Source organism: Barbatula barbatula (genome assembly GCF_947034865.1).
Source record: "Barbatula barbatula genome assembly, chromosome: 18".
In the NCBI taxonomy this organism is placed as follows: domain Eukaryota; kingdom Metazoa; phylum Chordata; class Actinopteri; order Cypriniformes; family Nemacheilidae; genus Barbatula; species Barbatula barbatula.
In genome coordinates, this window is record NC_136781.1 from 2,233,334 (window position 1) to 2,257,874 (window position 24,541).

General features: G+C 38.4%; 1 protein-coding gene across 4 annotated transcripts; it reads left to right on the top strand.

Annotated features, from left to right (window-relative positions):
• Positions 1 to 259: 259 nt before the first annotated feature.
• kctd8 (potassium channel tetramerization domain containing 8) lies at positions 260 to 21,362 on the top strand. Of its 4 annotated transcripts, none has more exons than XM_079480148.1 (3): positions 260 to 312; positions 3,555 to 4,799; positions 18,437 to 21,362. In XM_079480148.1, the coding sequence occupies exons 2-3, from the start codon at positions 3,965 to 3,967 to the stop codon at positions 18,961 to 18,963; spliced, it is 1,362 nt and encodes a 453-aa protein (XP_079336274.1). In that variant the 5' UTR covers positions 260 to 312; positions 3,555 to 3,964; the 3' UTR covers positions 18,964 to 21,362. The 4 variants fall into 4 exon arrangements, with proteins under 4 accessions (XP_079336274.1, XP_079336276.1, XP_079336275.1 ...); XM_079480150.1 differs by lacking the exon at positions 18,437 to 21,362 and adding an exon at positions 10,593 to 10,910 and having other exon boundaries at positions 266 to 312; XM_079480149.1 differs by lacking the exon at positions 260 to 312 and adding an exon at positions 2,416 to 2,565.
• The last annotated feature ends 3,179 nt before the right edge of the window (positions 21,363 to 24,541 follow it).

Below are 24,541 nucleotides of genomic sequence, written 5' to 3' on the forward strand. Positions count from 1 at the left end.
AAAGAAATAACTGCCGTACAGCCCAAACGAACGTAAGTTACGTAAACACTCGAGTAGTGACGTGGTTGTAGCGCTTGCTTTAACGTCATCTTCCCACTTCACAAGGCTCGTCAAACAATATCTAAATCTCAGACAGCCTTAATGGTTTGTTCTGGTAAGACACATTTTGTACTTTTGTTGTTCTCTGTAGGCCATCATATCAGAAAGTCATCGTAATAGCACTTTAAGTCACTTTTTGTAGTTGCCTACGAAAAATATCGACGCTACACTTGACCGGAAATGATGGACTTGATTGACACCTGAGGCCTCGAGGTGAGATGAGGCGTTTTGACCAGCTGTTTTCAAAACATCCGCTCTCGCGCTTCTTCAAACCTTTGACAACAGTTTGAGGAGACTTTCTGACGACATTTCATTTAAATCAACGACAGATGTTGACTGCTAGTCCACAGAAACAGCGGTTTAGCACCATTGACTGCCAACGGGTGGGGGTTTAAAGGCGCGGGTATACTTGACTTTCCGCGTCCGCGTTCGCGTCAGTCCGCAGAGACCTGAGATCGGCTTGTCTTCAGTCATTCTCCTCACAGCAAAGAGAGAAGAGATGTAATTTACTGCTGCCTGTCAAGCTTTATCTCTAGGCCCAGAACTCTTAATACATTTCTCTAGTATTTATTGTTGTCTGTGTAGCAGAATTAAACTGCACAATTCATATTTTGAATTAGCTTTTATTTTGATGTATATTACAGAGTCGACATGGCCACTCGGGTGTTGCTAGGTTGTTTGCTAGGATGTTCTGGGTGGTTGGCAGGGAATTGCTATAGTAAGGTCTTTTGTGTGCTTTCTAAAAATGAGTTGCTGTGTTATTGTTATGGTGTTCTGCTGGTCACTATGATGTTCTGGGCGGTTGCAAAGGTTTTTAATGGGTTTCTGTGTAGTTTTTTGGTAAGCAGAGGTTTTCTAGGATGTTCTGTTTGGTTGTAATGGCATTGTTATGTGGTTGCTGAGGAATTCTGGGTATTTTATGTTTTGCTGTTGCAATTGTTAGGTGTTCTGCTAGGATGTTTTCCAGGATGTTCTCTGTGGTTTTCAGGTTATTGCTATCTGGTTGCTATGTGTTTTCTTTCTAAACTTCTATGGTGTTCTGGGTGGGTAGTTAGGGTATTTGTGTTGGTTGTTAGGGCATTGCTATATGGATTCTAAGGGTTTTATTTTAAGATCCAGTTGAACGGGCCAATCTCGTATTAATCTTGAGTACCTATAGAGTAGTGTCGCATACTTCCTTTCTTCTAAGAGTATTTCATTTGATCACATTTATAAAAGATAGATACAGCTTTACGATTATTTCCGAAAACAAGTGCGGGTGGGGGAGGAACTGAATCACGAGCACACAAAACATCATTGCATTAACCTTGCATAAATGATTTGATTCAATACAAGTTTGTGTGGTTTACATTATGCACAATTACATTATGCAAGCTTTTCAATGACTGATAGCATTTATGGTGGCTTGAATTCACTCCTGATCGAACTTGTTTTACACGTATTTGGCGGCTGTAATATTGACATGTAAAAGCCTAGGCCCTAGACCTTCAGTACATGATGACCCCATTTTTTTAAGAGAAATCTCTTTTATTCAGAACAATATGGCCGTTTCAAAGCCAAATAAAACATTAATGTCAAAGCCCTAAAACAAAACAATTAATCGTCATAATCGCAATGATTTATTAGACAATTAATCGTCAGCCAAATTTCATAATCGTGAATTGCCCTATAAAGGACTATAAAGGAAAAGTAATGTAACGGTTTTTCATTTTCAAAAAACCCTTTCAGAAACGTATACAAACGCTGGGGGAGTGTATCGAGCACAGAAATACTGCATAACACATCCAACTAGTTTTTTGACACGTTGACCATGTTAAGCATGAAAAGCCAGCACATTTACAATTGTCAAGAAATCAGAACGCATGAAACACCTTTAAATGTTTTTAGTGTCATGCGGTTGTTATTTTGTATCAGCTGGTTACTTTGGTTGTTGCTAATGTAAGTTGTGTCCTTGGTGGTTGCTATTTGGCTGCTGACACAAAACAAGCTGACTGCAAAGACTCGCATTGTTTAGTATTGAATTTCAACTTGAACAAGAATTTTATAGAAATGCATGAAAACATCACATTATAGAACGTGGTTCAGAGAAAGAGACTTCGCGGTTGTGCGGTTGAAATCGGTGTAGTCTCCTTGATAAACAGCTTACTATATAATTATAGAGACTGAGGCTCATTTATACCCCTGTGCTCCGATTGCAAACTGTTCCTTTTGTTGGTGGTTATGTATGCATGAAACCATGTGTGTGGGAAAATTACATACCATTGGAAATATGCCTATCATGAGATTTGCATAAAAACGCAGTTGATCAATCAGTCCATTCAACAACTGTGAGAATTTGGACTCTCAGAGGATTCAGTTCTCAGGCTCAGAGTAATTACTCATTTTTGCTTTTGGAGCTGATCATCATAAAGCAACAACAGCCGTTGCGGTTTAGGTGATCCCCTGTGGATGCCTATTGTTTCTCAGGTAGGACGATGTACCTAGATTGACAGTGATAAATAGTCATGTATCTATATTATCATCGTCCATTCTTCTGAAAAGCCTTTTTTTGCGCTGTACTTTAGAAATATCTAGCTGGATACCTTTTCATCCTTCTGATGAAGTTGCAGCAAAATTTGCTTGTTTTTAAAGATGTCTTTTAAAACATGCACATATTGCAGCATCCTCATCAAAAGGATGAAAATGCATCTTTGTGTGTAAAACATCTTAGTAATTATTTTTTAAATATTTAACAACCATATGTAGTGGAGAAAGGGTTATAAATGTGTCCTATGGTGTGATGGCAAAAATGTATAAAAAAAACATCTAACCATGAGGATAAATCTCTCTTATGCTATTTTAATAATAAATATATACAATAATATTATTATTAAAAGTTTGTTTTCAAAAATTATTTTCTCTATTGTAAGTAAAAAAATAATGTTCTACTCTTTGCTACATATTTATTTACTTATAAACCTCAACCCTGTCGATTTTGTTGGATTAAGTATTTATTTTGTCTTGAATATTAGTGCAATGCATTTGTCCTCTAGGTGGAGCTATAGCCTACAGGATTATTTTAGTAATATTTTCCCTCTTTCTCCCTTCCTCCATCTCCCTCTGTTTTAATGGTTTGGCAGAGATAATGTCAGAATTACAGCTAATCTGTGTTTATTCCCATGAGACAATCACAATGCGCCTGTTCATTATGCAGTATGCCACAACACGCAGACAGAGTCCAAGTCAATTACACAATATAGAAATTTAGAGAGATGATGATTAAAATGTTTTCTACAAAAAAGCGTATTTGGATTCTCATTATCTTCTGGATTAATAAACATCCTTGTTCAGAGCTATTTTATTACATTACATTTTACAGAATTCATTTTAGGCTCCTGATCTTGTTGAATGCGTTACTGTCTTTTTAAAAGGCAGTGACATGTGGCTACACCTCCACTCCTCTTCTTATTTTGCAGATGATGTCACCGTGGCTTCCCTCAGACCTTGGGCAAATGATGTGAGCCTCTGTGTGATGTTCCTCCTCTTTACCTTCCTCCCTTCCTCTCGCTCTCTGTCTCCCTCTCAGTATCTCTATTCTCCACATCGTACTCCGCATCTCTCTTCATGAGCAGAGGGGCTGCCGGTGAGGAAACTTGACTCCCCTCTTTTCTTTCTCTCCTCTCTTTCTCATTTTCTCTCTCTCATCCTCTAGCAGTGATGTAGTCCTCTCTCAAACTTTAATATCTTTTTGGCAACAAAGCCTTGACTGACATCTGTCACTCCATCTTTCTGGACATCTGTGGATTCCTTCTTTTCTTCTTTTGGAGCTTTTTGCCCTGTTTCCAAACCCAACTCCTTTCTTCCGTCACGTCTTTGTGTTTGGACCATGGCCATGAAGGAAATTGTACTTCCCATCAGCGAGGTGTCCAGCCCGTACCAGGAGATTCTGGAACTCAACGTGGGTGGCCAGGTGTACGTCACCAAGCGTTCCACCTTGGTCAGCGTACCTGACACCACTCTCCACACCATGTTCACCCGCTACACACCGCAGGAACTGCCCCGAGACAGCCGTGGACGATTTTTCATCGACCGCGACGGCTTCTTGTTTCGTTACGTGCTGGACTTCCTGAGGGACCGCCAGCTGGTGCTCCCCGAACACTTCCCGGAGCGAGAGCGTCTGCAGCGCGAGGCCGAACACTTCCAATTGGGGGAGCTGCTGAGGCTTCTGGGGCCACGTGTAGCTAAACAAGGGTCGTTAAATGACGAAGGCTGCCAAAGTGACATTGAGGAAAGTTCCCAGAGTAGCGAGTTGGTGACTCGAACTGGAAACAGTGCCACCCATCACGCCACGTCCTCCTCCGTCCTAGACAAAAGGTCAGGGTTCATTACCATTGGCTACCGAGGATCGTATACAATGGTGAGGGATAACCAAGCAGATGCTAAGTTTCGACGCGTGGCACGGATCATGGTGTGTGGCCGTATCGCTCTAGCAAAGGAGGTGTTTGGGGACACTCTCAATGAGAGCCGAGATCCAGACCGTCCTCCGGAGAAATACACCTCACGCTTCTACCTGAAGTTCACCTACCTGGAGCAAGCGTTCGATAGGCTGAGCGAAGTCGGGTTTCAGATGGTGGCCTGCAACTCTACAGGAACTGCTGCTTTTGTTAACCAGTACAGAGATGACAAGATCTGGAGCAGCTACACAGAGTACATCTTCTTTAGTAAGTGATGCCAGCTCACACCTACCTGATCTGCTTTCTAATTTCCTTTTCACCTACTGCAGTGCTTCCCAACCTTTTGCTGAAGGAACAATGTCATACGTTTCAAATGTTTGCACTTCATTTTATTCACACATTGTATTATATCGAGATATGAATTTGTGATGAGAGAATGTTTGAGGAGAATTTCAATGACGCTGTCTGCACACAAGTAAAATAGAAAGATAAATGTAAATAAGTTTCAGTGTTAGAGAAGTACCTTGAATTTGTGAAGAGGTTTGACAACACGTGCATGGCGATTCGTGTCTATTTTACGAAGTAGCTAATTCTTATGAATTCGTACAAGTTTAGGGACGGTGCTATATTTTTGCTTTGTTCTAATAATTTTACATCGTACAAGTTTATACATGTTGGCCACCATGTTAAATAGCTACGAACTAACAAATAATTACGTATGCTTTCTTGGAAAGAAAATTCGAAAGCAGAATCATTAAGTAACGAATATAAATTAGCATTTAGCTTTATTTTTGCTTTGTTCGAATTATTTTACATTTGTATACGATTCACATCATACAAATTTACAATTATTGGCCACCTCGTAAAATAGTTAAAAACTAACAAATAATTACGTGTGTTTTTATAATAGGCCTGTTTTGTCAATTCGTAGACTTTAAACGTCACAAACCAATACATTTCTTTATTACAAGGTTTTATTCAACATACAAAAATGTAGCCATGGCTTTTAAATGTTTTCATAGCGAGAAAAATATTCTTTCATGCAGCCTCCCCGTCTTTTTACTACAGTTTTGTTGATATTATCTTTAATTGAAATCAAGTATGCTGGGCGACCCCCTGGTTGGAAAACTAATCTATTCTACTTTCCATCTATCAGAACCTTTCTGACATAATTTCTATAGTATGGTCACATTAAACTCGCTCACACTTTGATATGTGCAGACTTTGATGCTGTAATTGACTGCAGACCATGTAAATCTGCGTCATAACTGGGACACCGTGTGCCTCAGGCCTCCCAAAACTGAATTGAGGAAAGATACTACACACCAGAATCCTACACACCGATTCAGTCCAATCACAAAGAAGCCCAATAGATCAGAGCATCCTCTATAGCCAATGAGAATCAGGGCTCATTGGTTATCCGTTGATTTTTATTGGCTGTCTCTGTTTTGTCATTCTTAAGCGTTACTGACAGGCACTAATCCACTGCAGCCCTCAGCTGACAGCATTAGCTGTTAGTTTAGGGCTTTGAGAGTTGTCACCCATAATGCATTGCAGCGTGCGGCTTTAACCGAGCTGATGGTAATGTGGTTGGTCCAAACCGCAAGCTGATGTGATTTATTTGTGATTTAAAACGTTAAAACATTAAATATGTATGCCCCTCAAAACCTTTTTTTATATTTCAGCGTGTTCAAGGGGGGTTTGTGCACTTGTGTGTTTAAGCGGAGATAAGCCGTAGCTGTGTGAACAGGTAGAGAAGTGTGGAAACATGGTGATAAGAAAAGACACATGGACTAAAGTAGGTGGAGAAAATCTCACTTTGGTAGACTTGAGAAAGGTAAAAAAAATTCAAAGCTAATCCACCCACTGCATACTGAAGATAGTGTGTGCACGTGTGTGTGTGTGTGTGTGTGCGCGCGTCTATGATTGTCTATTACTGTGTGTAGTGTTCACATTTTTCATGTCGTCTCTTTACATGTTTTTAAAACCGTGAAGTACTTTATTGACATACGTAGCATTTTAAATCGATTTGGCTATGCATAATATGTAATGTAAAAGTAGTATATTGTGTTATATAACATTGGATAATATTTATGACAATTTTCACTTTTTTTCTTTGCTCGTTCATAGAACAAATGGGGAAAATATCAAAGACAAAAAACATGCACATTATATTACATTTTTATGCAATATAATGCAAATTCTGTCTTTATTTATTCACCCTATCACTGAAAAAACAACTAGTAGGATTTACTTCAATTGTTTTTGTGTTAATTTACTTTTACAAACTGTGTGCAAAACAATACACAAATAAAACAAAAAATTTAATAAATCTTACTGGTTGTTTTTCTCGGTGCATGTCATTTTAAATCTGAATGAGTTTCTTTTGCAAAACAAAGAACAACAGAGATTTTCGAACATTGGTAATTGACATGGCAATTAAAACCACTCGAACATTTCTCAAAATATCTTCTTTTGTATTCACCAGCAGTCATATACAGGTTTCAATTGATGAGACTAAATAAGTAATGCCAGAATTTTTGTCTTTTATTTATTTATAATTTTTTGATAGATCCTTTTAAATGTCCCTTTACATCAAGTTGTTTTGTTAACTTGTGCTGTTTTTGGTATTTTTACAAAAAAACGTGCAACAAAAATCTCATTTAAACCTCATTAAGAATTCATTTTTTGCAGTTCTCTTTATCATTTACTTTCCCTCTGTCTCTCTCTCTCTCTGTAAACATGCCCCCTCTTTTGTATGGTAAGTTTATATTGCAGATGGTGGTTAATGTGAATGCGGATCTGAATGTGTGTGTTTAGAGTTTACTATAGCGGTGCCGTCAGAAGCCTTGTCATGAAAGCTCAGTGTGGCGTGCGTCTGCCCGCAGATGAGTCCTCACTGCTTCTTCATCTAATCTCTGACAGGATGATAATCACAGCTATGGATGCTTTGAGGAAAGCCAAAGACATGTCTCCACACGCCGAAGTGCACTGTACAATATTCTCTAGTTAACATCAGAATCCCATCACTGCCCTGAAGGGGCATTCACACGCATTGATTTTCATTGACAAAGTGACTGGAAGTCAATCCTGGTAATTGGAGTTGGCGATCTGAGGCGAAGTGTGATGTTGGCGTGCCCAGAGAATTCAAGAGAAGTTTATTTAGTGGAGGTCATGCGAAGATGAAGAAGTGTGTGATGATTTGAGAGCAAGATTTCCTATTTGAAACAGTGTTTGTTTTGCCTTAAGATGTTTTGTTGATTCCCACTGGTAGTATGTTGAAGATGAATATATGCTAAAGCTAGAGTTCGGAATAGCGGAGGTCTAAATCTAAGGATAAATACATTTACCTGTCAGTATGTTATGGGTGGGAGTTTCTCTGTGTGGTTTTGACTGCAGGTTTATGTGAATATGTCTGAAGGTTCTCGCCGGACAAATCAAGCCTATGATTGGAAAGCCACGATGGTCTTGACACGCAAAGAACTGAAATAAATCTCTGACGTCGATCCCCGTGTCCTCCAAACGCCTGTGACGGATGTAAAAACAGTCATTCGTCTCATGAACTCCACTGGCCGCTTCTGCTCTCTCGAAACAAACAAGGTCACATGAAAATAGCTTTGCCTCGTTTCATCTTCCTCTTTGATGTTTCATTATTGTTAGGCTCTTCAGTCTGACTAAACAAGCTGCGATGGAACGCTGACAGATGTCGTTTTTAGGAACATTGAGTAGAACATTGTAATTTTCATTGTGTGTTTCCAAAGTTGAGCTCCTTCTAGAAGTGAACCGGTCTTTCGCAGGGCCGTTTTTATACCTCACTCGAACTCAAAATAACGGGATGAGGTGGTTAGATCAACAGCTATCTGTGTTATCGTGTTGAAAGCAGGACACTGCAGAAGGGGCAGATCAAGGTCAGGTTTATAGATCTGACCCGGATGAATATTAACACAAATCGTTTCTGTCATGGGGTATGGACAGAACCCACGCGCAGGCAGATGTGTTAAAGAACAAAACTTTATTTAAACAAAAGACCCTCGAACTAAAACAAGACAAGAATGTAAACTAAAACTTCCCACAAGGGGGACAAAACAAACAAAGTCCTTTGAATAATAAATCAACAAAATCCACAAATTTAGAACAGGAACAAACACGATAATCCATAGACAGGAATAATCCAACAAAGTGACTTGAACAGGGATGATAATGACAATGAACCGACAAGAGACAGAGGGAAACTGGGGCTTGAAAAAGGCGAACACTAACAAGGACTGAATACACAGCGAGAGTGGCAGCAGGTGACATGGATGAAACACTAAGGGAAAGCTAACAAGAGGATTGCACGAGGCAGGTGAAGCAAATTAAACACTAAGGGGAAGATTGTACAGGGACGGTGACAGGACTAAACACTAATGCCACTAACAGGGAAACAAGGGGGACGAGACACCGGAGAGAGAGCATGGCGTTTCAAACCAAACAATGCTCTTTCTCCACACAAAACACATGGGACTGATATGATCCTGCCACAAGACTCGAAAACCAAGACAAGGAGAGGCAGGATCATGACAGTTTCACATATTAAAAGGTGTAAACTCGTCATAGACACATTTAAAGTCAAAGTAGAGATGGATGAAATGAACGCTTGGTTATTCTCACTATTTCATTTGCATAAAAGCATCAGTCAATTGAGTACATGTGAAAATATATTGTGTAAACTTTTACAATCCTTAGATTCACATTTAGTCACAGTTCACTCAGCGTCTGTCTTGATTTACAGGCATGTAATATAAAGTCATTAGAGGGAGAGAAAGCCAAGCGTAGCTTTACCACAGTTGCTCATTTATCTCCGTCAGAACTCGGGGTGGCTGTGATGTGTAAACACTGATGATGTTCCGTCATTGTGTTCGAACGGTTTCTTCACGTAAACAAACGACTGCTGAGAATGAGAGATTACAGTCACTAAATTACTTGAGCGTGAATTCACACTGTGAAAATAACTGCGGACAACAAACTCAAAGGCCCATAGCAAAGAGATTAATAGCTGCGTCAATGCATAATCAGAATGATATTAGTCACATATTGTTGAGTTATTGTTCACTCGGTTTCATGCTTTTGTGTGTCTGAAAAAAAACTTTATAATATAAATAAAGGCTCTAGTGAGAGTAGCATTTGTGTAACCCTCATTGCATAAAATTGTTTTGGTAGTGAAAAGGGGAAGTAAAGTAATCTGCGATTTTATGTTTTAAACAGAGATGGCGATAGCGAGGCAAGTTATGTTTTCAGTTTTAATATGAAGTAACAACAAAAAACACTTATTAAATACAAATATTATTGTGTAATTATTTTGTTAATTTTGTTCCCTTTTTGTATATGTTTACTGATAAATAACCTAACAATAGCAAAGATTTTCAAATGTTGTAAATGAATGTGGTTAATTGTAAGATATTGTTAGCTAATGCATTCGCTAATCCTCTGTTTTGCCATAATTCGTAAACTAAATTGAATCTGTTCGGGTACATAAATTTCCCCTTTTTCGTTTCATTCGGCACGACTAATGTATTATAATACGATATTTCTTTCATATGTATAAACATAAATGTACGTTTTATTATGATTTGACTTTGCCCCTTTGAGGTGAGGTTTAGGGGCGGGGTTAGAGAGAGCCTTTATAGTTGGTTTGGCACCTCATGAATTTGCCATTTTGGCAAAATGATCCTTTGTGCCTGTGATTTTGCGGTAAAGGGTTGCATATGTCGTTTTTTAAATGTATACACAGGCGGCCTGTATATTGAAATGCTAAATGACAAGAAAAAAGTTTGGCTGACTGACACGATTAAAGGGGGGAATTCAAGTCCTGTGTGAGACTGGGTTGCTTTTTTGTAAACTGTTACCGAATTTATTCCTTCAGAACCTTTCCCTTTATACCAACAATAGTTTCAGCAAAAACCTTTTTAGTGCCTTTATTTGTGTTTATTTAAACTGAAGCACAAAAATCGGATACTGTCAGTTTTATCTATGACTTTGAGAAAAGCAGCTTTTAATCACAAAGTTTCCTCCATCCTTTAGTGAACTTCAGAAAACTCTGGAGTTCAAACCCTCAGGGATTGTTCAGAGTGACAAAATGGATTCAAAGGAACAGGAGGAGCGCTGTGACAGAAGAGCGGATGATAAGCTAATGTTGCCCTGCAGGTGTACAATTGTGCTGCTTCCTCTATAGAAAGGGCCTACATGGCCCGAAAAGAACATTGTGCTGTAAAATTAATTGTTCTCCCAATATCAAGAAAATCATTTTTTTTCTCACTGTGAGCGTTTTGTAATCATTCTTCTGAACTGGGTTGTGATATTTCTGCAGCATGATGCTATCTAAAGCTTTTGTGGAAGACTATTACATTGTTGAGTCTTTTTTTAAGAGGTTTGTCTGCGTAAGTTTTAGGGCAGGGCGATTAATCGGAAAGTAATCCAAAGCGACATTAAGAAGCTCTAACTGACGTCATTTTTCTATGTTGGTTATTCGATTACTTTATCTTTAATATCCCTGATGACGCGTGCCCCCTATACCAAATTCTTTTCTTATCAGAGCAAAAGAGACTTAAAATATTAGATTTATTTTGGGCATACACGTATATGTAAGACATTATTAGAAACTGTAAGTTGTCTACTTTTACCTGGGTACGCTTACAATAACATCAAAGCGTTGTTATTTTGTAAAATAAAGAAAATAAACAGGACGCGTTATCAGACGTATCCACTCCGTTCACATAAGTAATTTCTGAAATGCGTCACTGATCCAAAACTCTGCAAATGCTTATTGCGCAAACATGAAACGTATGTCTAAAGAAAGCTTAAAATGTCTACTTTTAAATGACCCGATTCAAATGGAAATAAAATATTCTGTTTATATATAGTTTGTGTGAAAGACAGGTACATTTGAAACGAGACATTCTTTAATTAATTATTTGATTATTAATGTTGAATATATATATATATATTTTGGGCAATTTTGGGCAATTCTAACTTAAAGACAGAGAGGGCTGGTACGCTGATTGTGGAATTAAATTCTAGAATAAAGACAGACTTTTTCACATGTTGATTTAATTGTGTTCGCGTCAGTAGGTTTATTTCATTATTTGATCCGAGATGAAGCAAATAGGCCAAAACTTGTGCTGGAACTTCTCACATTATTAAGGCGATTTAAATTATGCGCAATCCTGCGCCCAAATTGGAGCCTTGAAATCATTATAAAAAGTAAAAACTAATCATCATCATTAATAATTACAATATCAAGGGGAATAATGTAAAAAATATGCTTTTGTCAAAATCATGCAGCCCAGCCATATCGCAATTAAACCTATTCATTTATCACAGGAAAAAGAAACGTCTAAAAGGAAACAAATGATTCTTATTAAGTAGTTCAGAGCTATATCTTAATAAAAAAATTATATTATTATAGTCCTATCTATTTCTGATACAGGCGCTAATAGATGCGCACGCATTTAAGTCGTGGCCACAAGATAAGGATGTCGTTCCCTCAACATAGGATCTTGAGCGAACGACTCCACATCGCGTGACCACCGTATAAGGAGCTGATCACAACATAATATCATGTTCCCACGAGGTAATGTTTTGTGGCCACGACAAAACTAAATGAAACAAGCATGTCCCCTCCCGGTCACCATAAAAAACGTGTGTGTTTCTATCATGTGACATCTCTTATGACGGCAGGACTGGTGTCTCCAGGCAAGGTCCTAAAGTACACGGCACATGCAGACAGATGATATGCTGATTTGTGTTGTGTTCTCCTGTCTTCAGTGGAAGAGGAAATGTTTCCTATAAATAACCCTAAATACTTTGTATTTTCTTTGATTATCTAAAAATAATTAGTCATTAGTAAAAACCCCACCTTTAGTTGGGCATATGTTCACTATAAACCTGGTTAGTGATCTACGCGGCCAAAAAGACGGACAAAAATAAACAAAATAATTGTTCAATAATCCTAATTGAGAGAAAATATTAAATGAATCAAAATTTTGATTAACCATATTAAGTTTTCTGTACGTTACCAGGAGTAAAGCAAAAACAAGTCCTAATCTCTGATCCCTCCCACATTTCCATTAAAAAGCAAAACCCTACGAATAAAATAATAAAGAGAAGACTTTAAAAAGGATGGTGAGGTTTCCCGCCGGTTGTAATTAACAGAGGAGAGATATGAAAGACCGCTTGGATTTCTGTCCACTGAATTTTTATTTAAAAGCTTCTAAGCAATGAATGTGTTAAGGTGAAGTCATTTAGGAAAGAAAGAGACGTGAGACGTGCTCGGTCTTCACATGTCGACTCCAGCAAACTATCACAATTATTCCAGTGGAAAATATTATAGAATATTATATAGGATATGAAGTTACTGCTGTAAACTTTACAAAATAATAATTCCTTCCAGGTTTAGATGCAGCAGTAACGTGACTTGTTTATCTGACAGCTGCAGGCTGTAGTTTCTATCTTACAGGCAGTATACAAATATTAACTGTAGTTTTTTCACAATATTATCTGAGTTTCTGTCATGGCAGCACTATACTGTATATCTTTGTCAAGGAAGTACCGAATTATCATATGTTCGTGCCAAGAGCAAGAATAAGGGTCTGCGGCTCCTGTTGTGTATTGGAAACTTAAAAAAAAGTACAAAGACAGGATTTATAGAAAGAGGTTTGCCGTAATCTGAACAAAAATTTACTATGTGTAAAAAATGTCCCATACCTCATATTTTTGTCTTAACAGGATGTATTTACTCAAAAGAAATTTAGATTAACATTAACATTTATTTAGCGGACAAAAGTAAAATAGTTAAATATAAAAAATGGTTTAATAGCATTATAAAAGTATTATTAAAGTGATCAGTGCGAACAGATGGTATTTCATTTAAAAGTCTTACACAGAAAGTAAGAAAGTGGATCGATTGATCAACACAAAACAGCTGTTTTCTAACAAAAAGTTCTTGTTTTTGTATTCTGTTTATCCTGTATTGTACACTTTTTTTATACTAAGTGTAACAGAGCCTTGAATATAGTTTGTGATAAAAAGAAAGTGAAAACGGTGAAGATGTATCATTTGCAGTTTGTTCCAGCGGATGGAAGTGAAAAGCGTTAATCACGGGCATCTGTGTCAACCCAAATATCTCATCAGAAATAAACACTTCTCTCCGCTGAGGTTTGCAAGAGAAAATGAGAGTTCGAGTGGAGAGAGGATGGAGATGTCTATGGGTGTGATTATATGGTGAAACACAATATGTTTACACGGTTTTTATGCTAATTATGTCTAGGACGTAGTTCGGCCCCCAGAGATACTGATGCACATCTGCTGTTTTCTCTGCACAGGTTACAGAACTGCGGCTGATTATCATTTATATATATATTAACACACACAATATTAACCGAAAATATAACATTTACGTGTATATAATAAAGTAATATACAGTATAATCACATATAAAATAATGTATATATTTAGTTTTATTTCATGAAGCCTAAGTATTTTGTCTCAGTTCCTGTGTAGTGTCAGTTTCACAATGACATCGAGGAAAACACTTGGTTTCCTGGTTCAAATGAAATGCACAGCAGTATTACCAACTTTATCTTGGTAATCACGATTATCTCACGATCCACATCAATCTGTTGCATTACCGGCCATATATTTTTACTTGTAACCTGCTTGTGAAGGTCATTTGGTGTAGTTCTCATGCCCCGATGCTTGGCCTGCCAGCTGACAGCTCAACTCCTGCAATCTTGAGTATTCCCTGTGGCTTTATGGATGTATTGAAATCCCTATCAGATTTTGCCTCTTCAGTCCTCTTCTATTCCTTCTGCATGTCAATTATAGCAGCATTGTGTTCGGCTTGCCTTTTTTCCCTCATTCCCATAATCCATTTCTCTCCAGGCAAAGGTCAGGGTGCGTTCAGTTGTGGCATCTTGGCACTGCGGAGAAATGCTAAACAGATACACACGGGACGGCTGGAATTTCATTCCCCCTCCCCTCAGCAGTCTTTCAGCAGCAAATGCTGAAACTTTGCGTGCTATCCTTGGAATTAAATCGAAACAATATTAAAATAGGAGCTATTTTCTATTTTCTCGCTCAACTTGACTATGACTGTCTGTTTTAAAACCTGAATACGTTGCATCACTGTTTGATTTTGTGTACAGAATGTCCTCACCCTGAGCTCTCTAACCCTGTTTTGGTCTGCTGGAACGCATTGATCTTTATTTCACCGATGAGGAATGAGGGATAATCATGTGCTCCTCTGCCAACAGTGTTCTGACAGCTGGGATGATAATGAACATTTTCAGAAGTCATTATCCAACCTTAATCTGTGTGCTTTTGCATTAGAATAAAACTGCTAGCATGTCGTCTGTTTGTATAGTTTATAAATATTAAACGTGTGTCGTGTATTTGTTAAAAAAGCGGCATGTACCTTAAAGTACCAGTGAAATAAAAAATGTCAAGGCCTACTTTTTCATGAAATAATGCAGCGTTTATTGTAAACAGTTTATCAATGTGGGTCATTCTCTTTTTAAAATTTGTGTGCGCTCATAATCTTAAATTAAAATTTGAAAATGCACTTCCTGTTATGAATATCCATCTTTAATGACGCATGTTAGACGGCTTGGGTGGAGCATCCGTTAACTCCTCCCCTTCAACTGTCAGGCCAGTTCCATTTAAAAAAATGCAACGGCTGTTTTTATACATCCAATCATATCGCAAAGAAAGATGAAAGCCACGCCCACCGGCAAAACTTTCTGTCGGTAGGCGGGCGCTTAACATGCACGAACTCCAGTGTGGTGATTCAGTTGTAATGATGACTGTTCAGTGAGATGAAAGAAGGCAAACATAAGCCAAGGGTTTTACATGATGTTTTAGATAAAGTAGAAGAAGAGAGATCGTGGTCTCCTCGGTCGATATTTAACCTCATGAAAGGTCATGCCCTCCGAGTTTGAATCGACCAATTGATTTTCAGGAGGGGAGGGTTCGTTTGCCCCACTCATTTACAGTGAATTTTCATGTTGGTCACACAACATACATCAACAAAGAGGAAAGTAAGGGAATATAAACTTGATAGGAAACACGCTAGCATTAGGAATAAGTTAAGATATGATTCATCACCAGCATGAATATAACAAATCTGCATAGGTGAAAGCAGGTTAATGTTACACAGAGAGCAAAGTACAATAGATTGATACACGTAGAACACTTTGTTATTTGGCAATCATGTGAAAATGTTAAATAAATAGAAAATTGTTGTGCTGTCTTACCAGTTGAATACATTTCCAGCGGTACATGGATTGTTAATCTGGATCTCAATGTCTTCACCAAATTGAATCCATCTAGCAACACTAACTTGTTGACAACATACGTATGTTTAAAATGGGCCAGTAATATTTTATACAGTTTTAATATGAGCTAGACTGATTTCAGACAGAGCAGTGAACTATAAATTGAGCCGAGGTTTTAGGATTTTATCTTCTCTTCCTGATTTATCATTCTGACCTCCATATGTCAACGCTCGCCGGCTGCTTTGGAGATGTTTTATGGTGCGATTCTTTTGCCTGTAGAGCCGGCACACCCCACACCATCACTCCTGTGTTCATTTGCATTCATTAAACAAAAGACAGTTTGCTGTGCATTTACTCAAAGGCAAGAAAGCCATGGCTGCTTTCTTTGTGCTGCAAATGTGTGAGGCAGCGGTAAGAAATAATCTACGGGTCGACATGTGTAATTGTTTCTCGAGCGTGTTTTTTTTAAGCCGTTCATTAGCCCGGGCGGCTCATTTGCTGGAGGCGCTTATAGTTATTACTGTTGTAGAGATTATGTGCAACGGGAGTTTAGGAGAAACAGGCCGTCACAATTTCTTCCACTTTATGAGCGAATCACCATGACTAAATATTCATTTTAAAAGCACCAAATCACTGGAATGACTTTACAGCAGACAGTTTAACCCGGAATGACCAAAACCGAAGGACGTTCATGAAGGTATCGAGCCTTTAAACTACACTAATGTTAATTCAGAACGGCAGAGGAGTGTAGAGCCAACATCTGTTAGGTTAGTTAACAAAGTCACACAGCTCTCTACAGCTTCATCTGACAATCTCTTTAGCTCGTACACCGCTGTGTTATTTACTGCGTGAAGATCACACTTGTTTCTGTGACGATCTGTGCGCAAATTGTGACTCTGTCTGTTTGTTTGGTTGTTTATATCATCGTGCCACGGATACAGACGGCTCCAAAACATCTAGTAATACAATTATTATACTAGAAAGCTTTTAAAGGGTTGCTGATCTGGGATCTGTGTTCCAACCAGCGGTCAGATGCCAGAGTCCCAGAGGACCGGCTCAAATGATCTGTGTCCTGAAGAGAGAGAGAGAGAGAGAGAGAGAGCATGGACTCTCTGTACGTCTGCATATCCACATTTAATCACCAATTAGCAGCTCCTCTGGATCACATTAAGAGAGCCGCTGAAGCGAGAAATTACAGCTGCCTCCCGTTTCTCTGCAAAACTGTATTCTTTCATCGTTGTTCACTAATAGAGAGATTACAGATAAGAGTTTGGATGATGTCGGTTTATTGTTTTAATGTTGTAAGACAGAACTTTGTTTTAATTGAATGTTTGACGTGTTTGTCTGTTAATGCAGCATTGGATGCTAGTGAACAAACTGATCTCATAGGAGAACATTACTATTTTACGAAGTGGCGATTATGAATGAATTTGTACAATGTGTATCGTGCAAAGACAGAAGCTTATAAGGAAAAAGACAAGACCCCACATCCTCACTGGCACAAAATCTGACTTTATTAGAATGTACACATTTATACAAAGATTAATACAAAGAATTTATACAATAACCCATCTAGAAAAATACTAATGAATTTCACTCTTTAAAATAAAGATGCTACAAAAGGTTTTTTCTACAACGATGCCGTAGAATCACAATGGTGCTGTGCGGAGGTATTTTCTTTACGCGAGTTGTGATTCGAATCAAGGTCGTGAATCCCTCAAGGGTAGTGACACAGTTTTAAACACTGTTCTTTCATGTACTTGCTCAATAATTGGTTTTAGCTCATTTTTACTCAAAATAACTGATGGACTGCCTCTTTAATAAAAACATATTGAATTAATTGCCTTTTGGCTAATATTTGCATGTCATGTGAATTTAATTCAGTAATAATTAAATTCAAAAGCCGTATTGTGTCCGAATTACTTTATTTAGTTGTTTATGATCAGTATTAAAAACGAAATTCCAGATCGGTCACTTTCCAGAGGTTTTTTTTCCAGTTTTACCAGAACTATTGTGATTTATCACATATGGCAAAGATAGTAACACACATTTTATCAGTGAGATTTGAACAAATGTCCTCTAGAACTGATTTGAGCGCTGATAGATGTACTCGGCCTCTTCATGTACCTGAGGACGATGGCCTTCCTGACTGAAGCGCTTCTCCGCTCTCCTCATGCTGGCCTCCCTGCGTTATCTTTGGTCAATATTAACCAATGTTTCATTTCGACATATTGAAATAGCCCAAACTTGATGCCTGAAAAATAATCTGTGTGCAAATGGGACTGTGTGACATGGTGCAGTAAGACCTTACCTAATGCGGTGGCTAATGTTGTTAATGTGGCGTAATCACATCAGGGGTCACGATCGAGGGGGAGAAAATTCACAAGGCTTCTGGCTTTTTATTTGCATGGTTTTATTTTTAATTTTACAAATTATTTTATATTGTTACAATTATTGATTTAAATATGCTTTTCCAATTTAAAAAATGTATTTCTGGAAATCACCTTTCGAGGGGGTCGCGACCCCTACTTTGGGAACTCCTGCACTAGACGTTTGTATTATTGTAACATCTAAGTTTTGCTTTCTGTTCTCCAGGGCCTGCATGCAAGTCAGCATCTCCTAAACTTGAATGCGACGAATTCAAGTCTGAGAAACTGCTGGATAAGGCCAGTGAGAGCGGAGCATCGCTCAATGAGCTCTCCACCTCCAGCTCTGAGACCCATTCTGAAGCCACTTCGCCCCAGGACCACGGACCCATCTTAGTTTCACGCGGCGAGGTCGTTGGAGGTTCCAGGGCCCCGTGCGGAGCCCTGCATTCTGTGTCCCGTCCTCCGAGCACTCTCACCCTGGGTCGACCGTCTAAGAAAGGCTCCTCGGTGCAGTGGATGGAGTTACCGGATAAGAGGCGGAACAGCGAGCTCTTCCAGTCCCTCACCAGCGGCGGGGGTCCGCGGGAAAGTGGGGGCAGCGGTCTGACCCGCAGGAAGACTCTGGAGAGGCCCAGCGCCGAGGAAGAAATGAAACAGTGTATCCGAGAATTCCGAGAGATCAAGATCCCCCAGGCGTTCCCGGAGCGCAAGCGCCAGTGGCAGTCTGAACTGCTTCAGAAGTACGGTCTATAAAATGTTTTTCATATATTAAGTCTGTTCATTGAATCCTCAAAAGCCTTGATACACTTTGATAAACAGAACTTTTATAACCAACTATTAAAAAAAAGTTGAGAGTGGGAGTAAGGGAATCGAACAAACTAAATATTTCATTTTGTTCGTGGAGAACTGTAAAGATCGACAGCACAATTTATTTTCTTTACATTTTCATAAAAGTGAAGATGAACTTTTTGAAAAAGAACTCAAATAAACCACTCCGCTGTCCAGAGATTGTGTATAAACTCTTGAACTGATTCCACCGTCTTTGGTGTCCGAGCCGAAGAAATCCTAAATGTGTTCACTTGAATCTACAGCAGGGGTTCTCAACCTTTTATGATTCGTGATTATTATGTTTTCAACTATTTATTTACACTGAGATCCTGAAGTGTATAGCTTATATAGACAACTTCATTATTACTGACTCCGTCTAGTCTCCATTTGTGTCTTATAACCCATTTTGTGCCACAGCTGTGACACGGAGAGTACTGTGACGTTAACAAACTATGAAGTGCTGTTATGCTCTTTGGTTTTCAATTTTGGTCCGGGTCATGTGCCAATCCCTTCATTACCCCTACCCCTTCTTGTCAGTACACTGTCCTGTCTAAAAAGATAAAGGCCGAAGTATGGTCGGTCCGTCTGCGTCTCTCCGGCATGACGCAATATTCGTCATCAGAAGGGTCCGCGGTCATCTGCGTGCAGCCCATTTTTTGAGACCACGCGAACGTGACGTGCACAAGTGCACTAGTCCAGAAAGTGTGCAGTATGCCGCTCAAACCAAGAACAGTAAGCTAAGAAGCAAATCGTTCTCCATACTGTTTTGTGGTGTTCTTTGTTGTCTTCCTGTTTGCTTGGATTGTTTGCAATTGCAAAGGATTGTTGTATTAACTTGATTCATTTAAGTGAATTAAACAAGCTTCAAATGTTATTTCAAAATGTTGTATCAGACTTGATGGAAACATTTTATTTTAAGATGTAAACATTTAGTTAAGCCTAAACAAGAAATGTAGATGGCAAGAAGTAATTTGCATAGTTTTGTTGACAAAAGAGATAAAAGCGATGGAGAAGTATTAATTTCCAGGATTATTTAGTAAACTGCCATTGACAGAATCTTCATCCAGTACGTCACGGTTTGTTTATACTAGTAAAGCTGCTGTTTTGAAACAGCGAGTTGTCTCTTTAACACACGGTATGAGTTTATTTTTATACGACAGGTCTGATGGGAGCAACTACGGCAGAGAGATGATATGAAAATATACTGTTGTTCCGACTGTCATTCAGTTTGGTTCAGTACACACTGCGAGGATCTTGAATACAGAAACTCTATACAAGAAGAGCTCATAAATTTCTCATAAATAACCAAACGTGTGTGTACAGAATGAGAACGAATAAGACTGACAGCCATGTTTAGCTGCAGTGTATGTGAACTGTCTAATCTGTTTCTTTTGACAATATGAATAGAATAACAGCAGTATATTTGCTCAGATGAAATAAGAATGAGTTCTACAATCAGGAGTTTTGCATCAGTAAATCAACAGAGATACAGTATACGGTTTAATATGATGAAGAGAGTTTGTGAGCAAGATTAAATGAATCAACTGGATTTGTTTAATAGGCCATCTTGAACATCGAATTTGCATTGATTTCAGTGTTAAACGTTTCTTTTTCTGTATGTGTTTTCTTCTGGATGGCGCTTGAAAATTGTGTTTTGTTAAGTGGGTTTCATTTTTAAAGTGGTTTGTGTTCATGTGTTCTCTCGATAAGCAGTCTTTTATTTCAATTTATGGAATTTTAATCTAATGTTATTTTAAATCTCAGAAAAGAAAAAAAAGAGATTTGTCACTATAAACCTTTCAACAGAAAGTTTATTGTTGGTTTCAAGACCTGTTAAGGCGACAGGTTTCACATGATTATGAATCAGCCCTGTTTGGTTCCCAGAATAGATCTTTAATGTGAAATCTCGCGTCTGCTCAACACAGACGAGGCAAGATTTTAAAAAGGAAAATACCAACAACTATTCCAAAACATTGTTCATCGTCATCTCAGGAAGGATCTGCCATAGGCTGAATATCAGATGTCAGTGATGCATTTTCATCTTAACAAAGTAATGATTTTGAGAAGCGAGTAGACGGTAGCCATCCAGATGTATATGCACGTTTCGACGCACGTTTAAAGCACATTATTCTATAAATGCTGGTTTGAGATGTGACGTCTCGATCCCAGAACACAGGTTTGAAAAGCACAAGGCCCAGCTGACTCTGTTAGTCTAGAACCATGTTGAATGGGTTTAAATCAGGACTTCATGTACTGTGAATCAAGAATTTGTTGTTAACTATTCATTTTTCTCAATGTCCTCAAATAAAAGTGTCATGACGGGCAATTAATGTGGGTTTTTATCTCATTCACACTGGTAAATTGTGTTCTTTTGTGTGTTTTTACTTAACCGATTACTGAAAAGATAATAAGAAGTATTTATTTAAAGGTATTATTTTCTCTCAGAACAAACTATATTTATTTATTTATTAGGAAATGCTGCATGTAATGATCAAAACGTTAAAATATATAAAGACCTATTTAAAATCAGGCATTATCAAGGTCAGCCTTTCTGAAGGACCCCTCTACACCTGCATGTCACTTGCTTTCAGTTAAACAAGTCTACAAATGATCTGGTGAGTTTTAATGTGTTTACTATATTCTTTTAGGTAGCTTTACACAATCACTCCACCTTCCAAACTAAAGAAGTTGTTCGGGAAGTTTTACCAACATATCTGTTCCCTACAGTTGTATGTCATTTGGCATTATATACAATATATTGCATTTCAATTCTGTGTTTCTTGACCAAGATGGTATAACAGGTCAGCCAAATCTTTAAGAGCTGGTAAAGAATCTAACCCAGCTTGGATGAGCTTCCAGAGTATCATTTATCATTAAGACTTCTTGGCATATAGCTGTTCTCTCAGATGGCTGGTAAGTTCTAATAAACATAATTTTATTCATGTCTTATTCTCATCTACACCGAGTCTTAACTTACTCACTGTAGGATTTTCACCGTAGCAAGACGTAATCGGATGAGACCTCTGAAATGATGCTCATAATGGAAGAGTTCATAGTTTTAGTCCCATGATCGGTGAAGCAGATCTGACATGGTTTTTTCTGGAGCAGTCAAAATGATGTTAACCTTATATGTGCGATTTAATGAGTGATCGTTCTTTTCCTTCAAGCTCTTAGCTTCTGGTCATTTTACTGTACTGTTTGGTTTGAGTGGGTATATCATTAATTCTGGCAAAAAGCTGAACGATTTTAGGCCATTTTATATATTTATACCATTGATGGGAAGTTGGCATGAAGCAGTGCAACGAGATATGATTCATCCAAAACTATTTTACACGATGGATGGATGGATGGAGTATACTTTTTGCGAATACATTTGTATTTGAACCTAAAATCATGATTTGAATGGGCATTTTTGAATCTTATTTTACAATGATTCAGATGCACTGTTTTAGAAATCAACATTTTTATAGGCAATATTATGCATTGGCTATTTCCAAAGCTCACATCTTAAAAACAGTAATTCAGATTTTTTTTAAATATTCTGATGTTTCACTTATGGGGATGTTTTAGTGGACAAAGAGGCTCTTCAAATGGAAATTTAAAAGACCAATTAGAAATCTCTGGTTATGCACAGGGGTTTGCCATTTGTGCGTGAATGGTGTGCAGAATATTCCTGGAAGGGCTGAGAGCACCCTTTGCTTCCATTAATGCAGACCCCTGAGTGGATGAATATGATGCTCAGCATGTGAATTAAAGCTGTCACGTCAACACATCACTTTACATCCCATTTCATGAACTCGACGCCTATAGCAGCGCTCGCACACATACACTATCTAAATGCAAACATGTAGTGCCACTCTCGCTCTGCGCAGGATCAGATATGCTTGAACGTGTTCTGAAAAACGGCAAGAGAAGAAACTCATCTCTATCTCTCTTCTTCACAAAAAGAGAGACACTTGATTTTATACGTGCACGACGCATAAATGACAAGAGGGAACATTTAAATCTATTTGAATAGCGAACAAAAGATGAAAAATGAGTCGCATTGTTCCCATGATCTCCATGGCAACTTTGGTGTAAGTGGCTTTCCTCACCTGTTTCAGAAAGCCGTGGTCCGAGGGATAGGGGGCGGGGGACATCAGTATCTTGTGTTGAAAGCTCGCTGCTTGACTAAGGTACAGAGAGAAATGACAACTGCAATTACGAAGCACTCAAACCCCATCAATCTCAGCACAAGACCTACATGAAAACCATCAAGCCGTTTCTCCCTCTCATGGCCTTTCTGTGGATGCTGTAGTGTTACCATCTCACCCTTAAAACCATTAAGTTACAAAATCTTATCCCAGCAGTAATGCTTTATTTACACCTTTCCAAATGCACGGACGACACAATAAAGAGCGCCAAAACGATATTTATACTTACAGAACAAACTTTCATATTTAGTGCTATGAAATTATGTGAAAATAAAGTGCTTCGTTTTCAAATAAGCTAGCTCTGAGCTAGTCCAAATATATTACTGTTAACAAGATGCGTCAGTCCTGTTGAAATGAATGGGGAGGAACCCAACGCTCAATATGGCCGTCTCAGCGAAGCTTTAAGCATGCGTAGTATATAAAGCAACGTGAAATGCTGTTTTCTGAGTGAAATTTGATCAGTTTGTGTCATTTTTAAATGTTGTTGAAAACTTCTCTGGATAATTTGCCCTCTACTACAAGATCAGCTGATTCTGTAGCCATCTTTAAGAAAACACATCTCTTCCGTCTGCACCTGCACCGATCAGTTCTGACTTCCCTCTCTTTTCTACTCTTTCAAAAATAAATCTAACTTTGCTCCGTATACTGTGGGATATGAGACCAGTTTTATATGCTTTTTGTTGTCCTTATGCTTTTCCAATTGCTTCCATTGTTTACCACATTTGGATAAAAGCGTCTGCTATATAAATTAATGTTTTTTTTTTTACATATGTTGTTTAATTGGGATTTTAGCCAGCGTAATTCCCATTCACGTCTTGTTTGAATTCCATAATAACCGCCCGGAGACACGTTGCAAACATGGCTTCCGTAAACAGACTATGGCTAATCTCACTGAAGGCAACATGAGTTTGACGTCAAGTGACGCATCTGCGCCGAGTTCAGAAATGTTTGACTTCAAGCGCCGTTTCAGTGTTTCTCGTTTATTTTTTGTTTTATTGTATTCGTTTGAGGCATTTTGACAAATTGTGAAAAAAAAAAAACTTCAAACTTACTGTCTCTACCTCCTTCCATCCTCAATCACGTGTGAAAAGCCAGCCTACTTGCTGCCTAAACTCCTCCCACTTGCAGTTTGTGTCGTAGGCTCCTTGCTACAGCAATCAATACTTGGGGTTTCAAACGTTATTTAGAAGTCGGAGATGAGAAATCTTAAATCCTACTCGTCTCAAATGCAGCAATAACTCGCATAATCCCGACTTCGACTGCAACGTTGTTCTAGTGGTTCCCAGAACACAACACATTTGACATCACAA

Bases quoted from the DNA above. Each gene is read 5' to 3' on its own strand.
- kctd8 (XM_079480148.1), top strand. From the start codon at position 3,965: ATGGCCATGAAGGAAATTGTACTTCCCATCAGCGAGGTGTCCAGCCCG. The intron at 4,800-18,436 runs GTAAGTGATGCC...TCTGTTCTCCAG, and splicing joins CACAGAGTACATCTTCTTTA to GGCCTGCATGCAAGTCAGCA.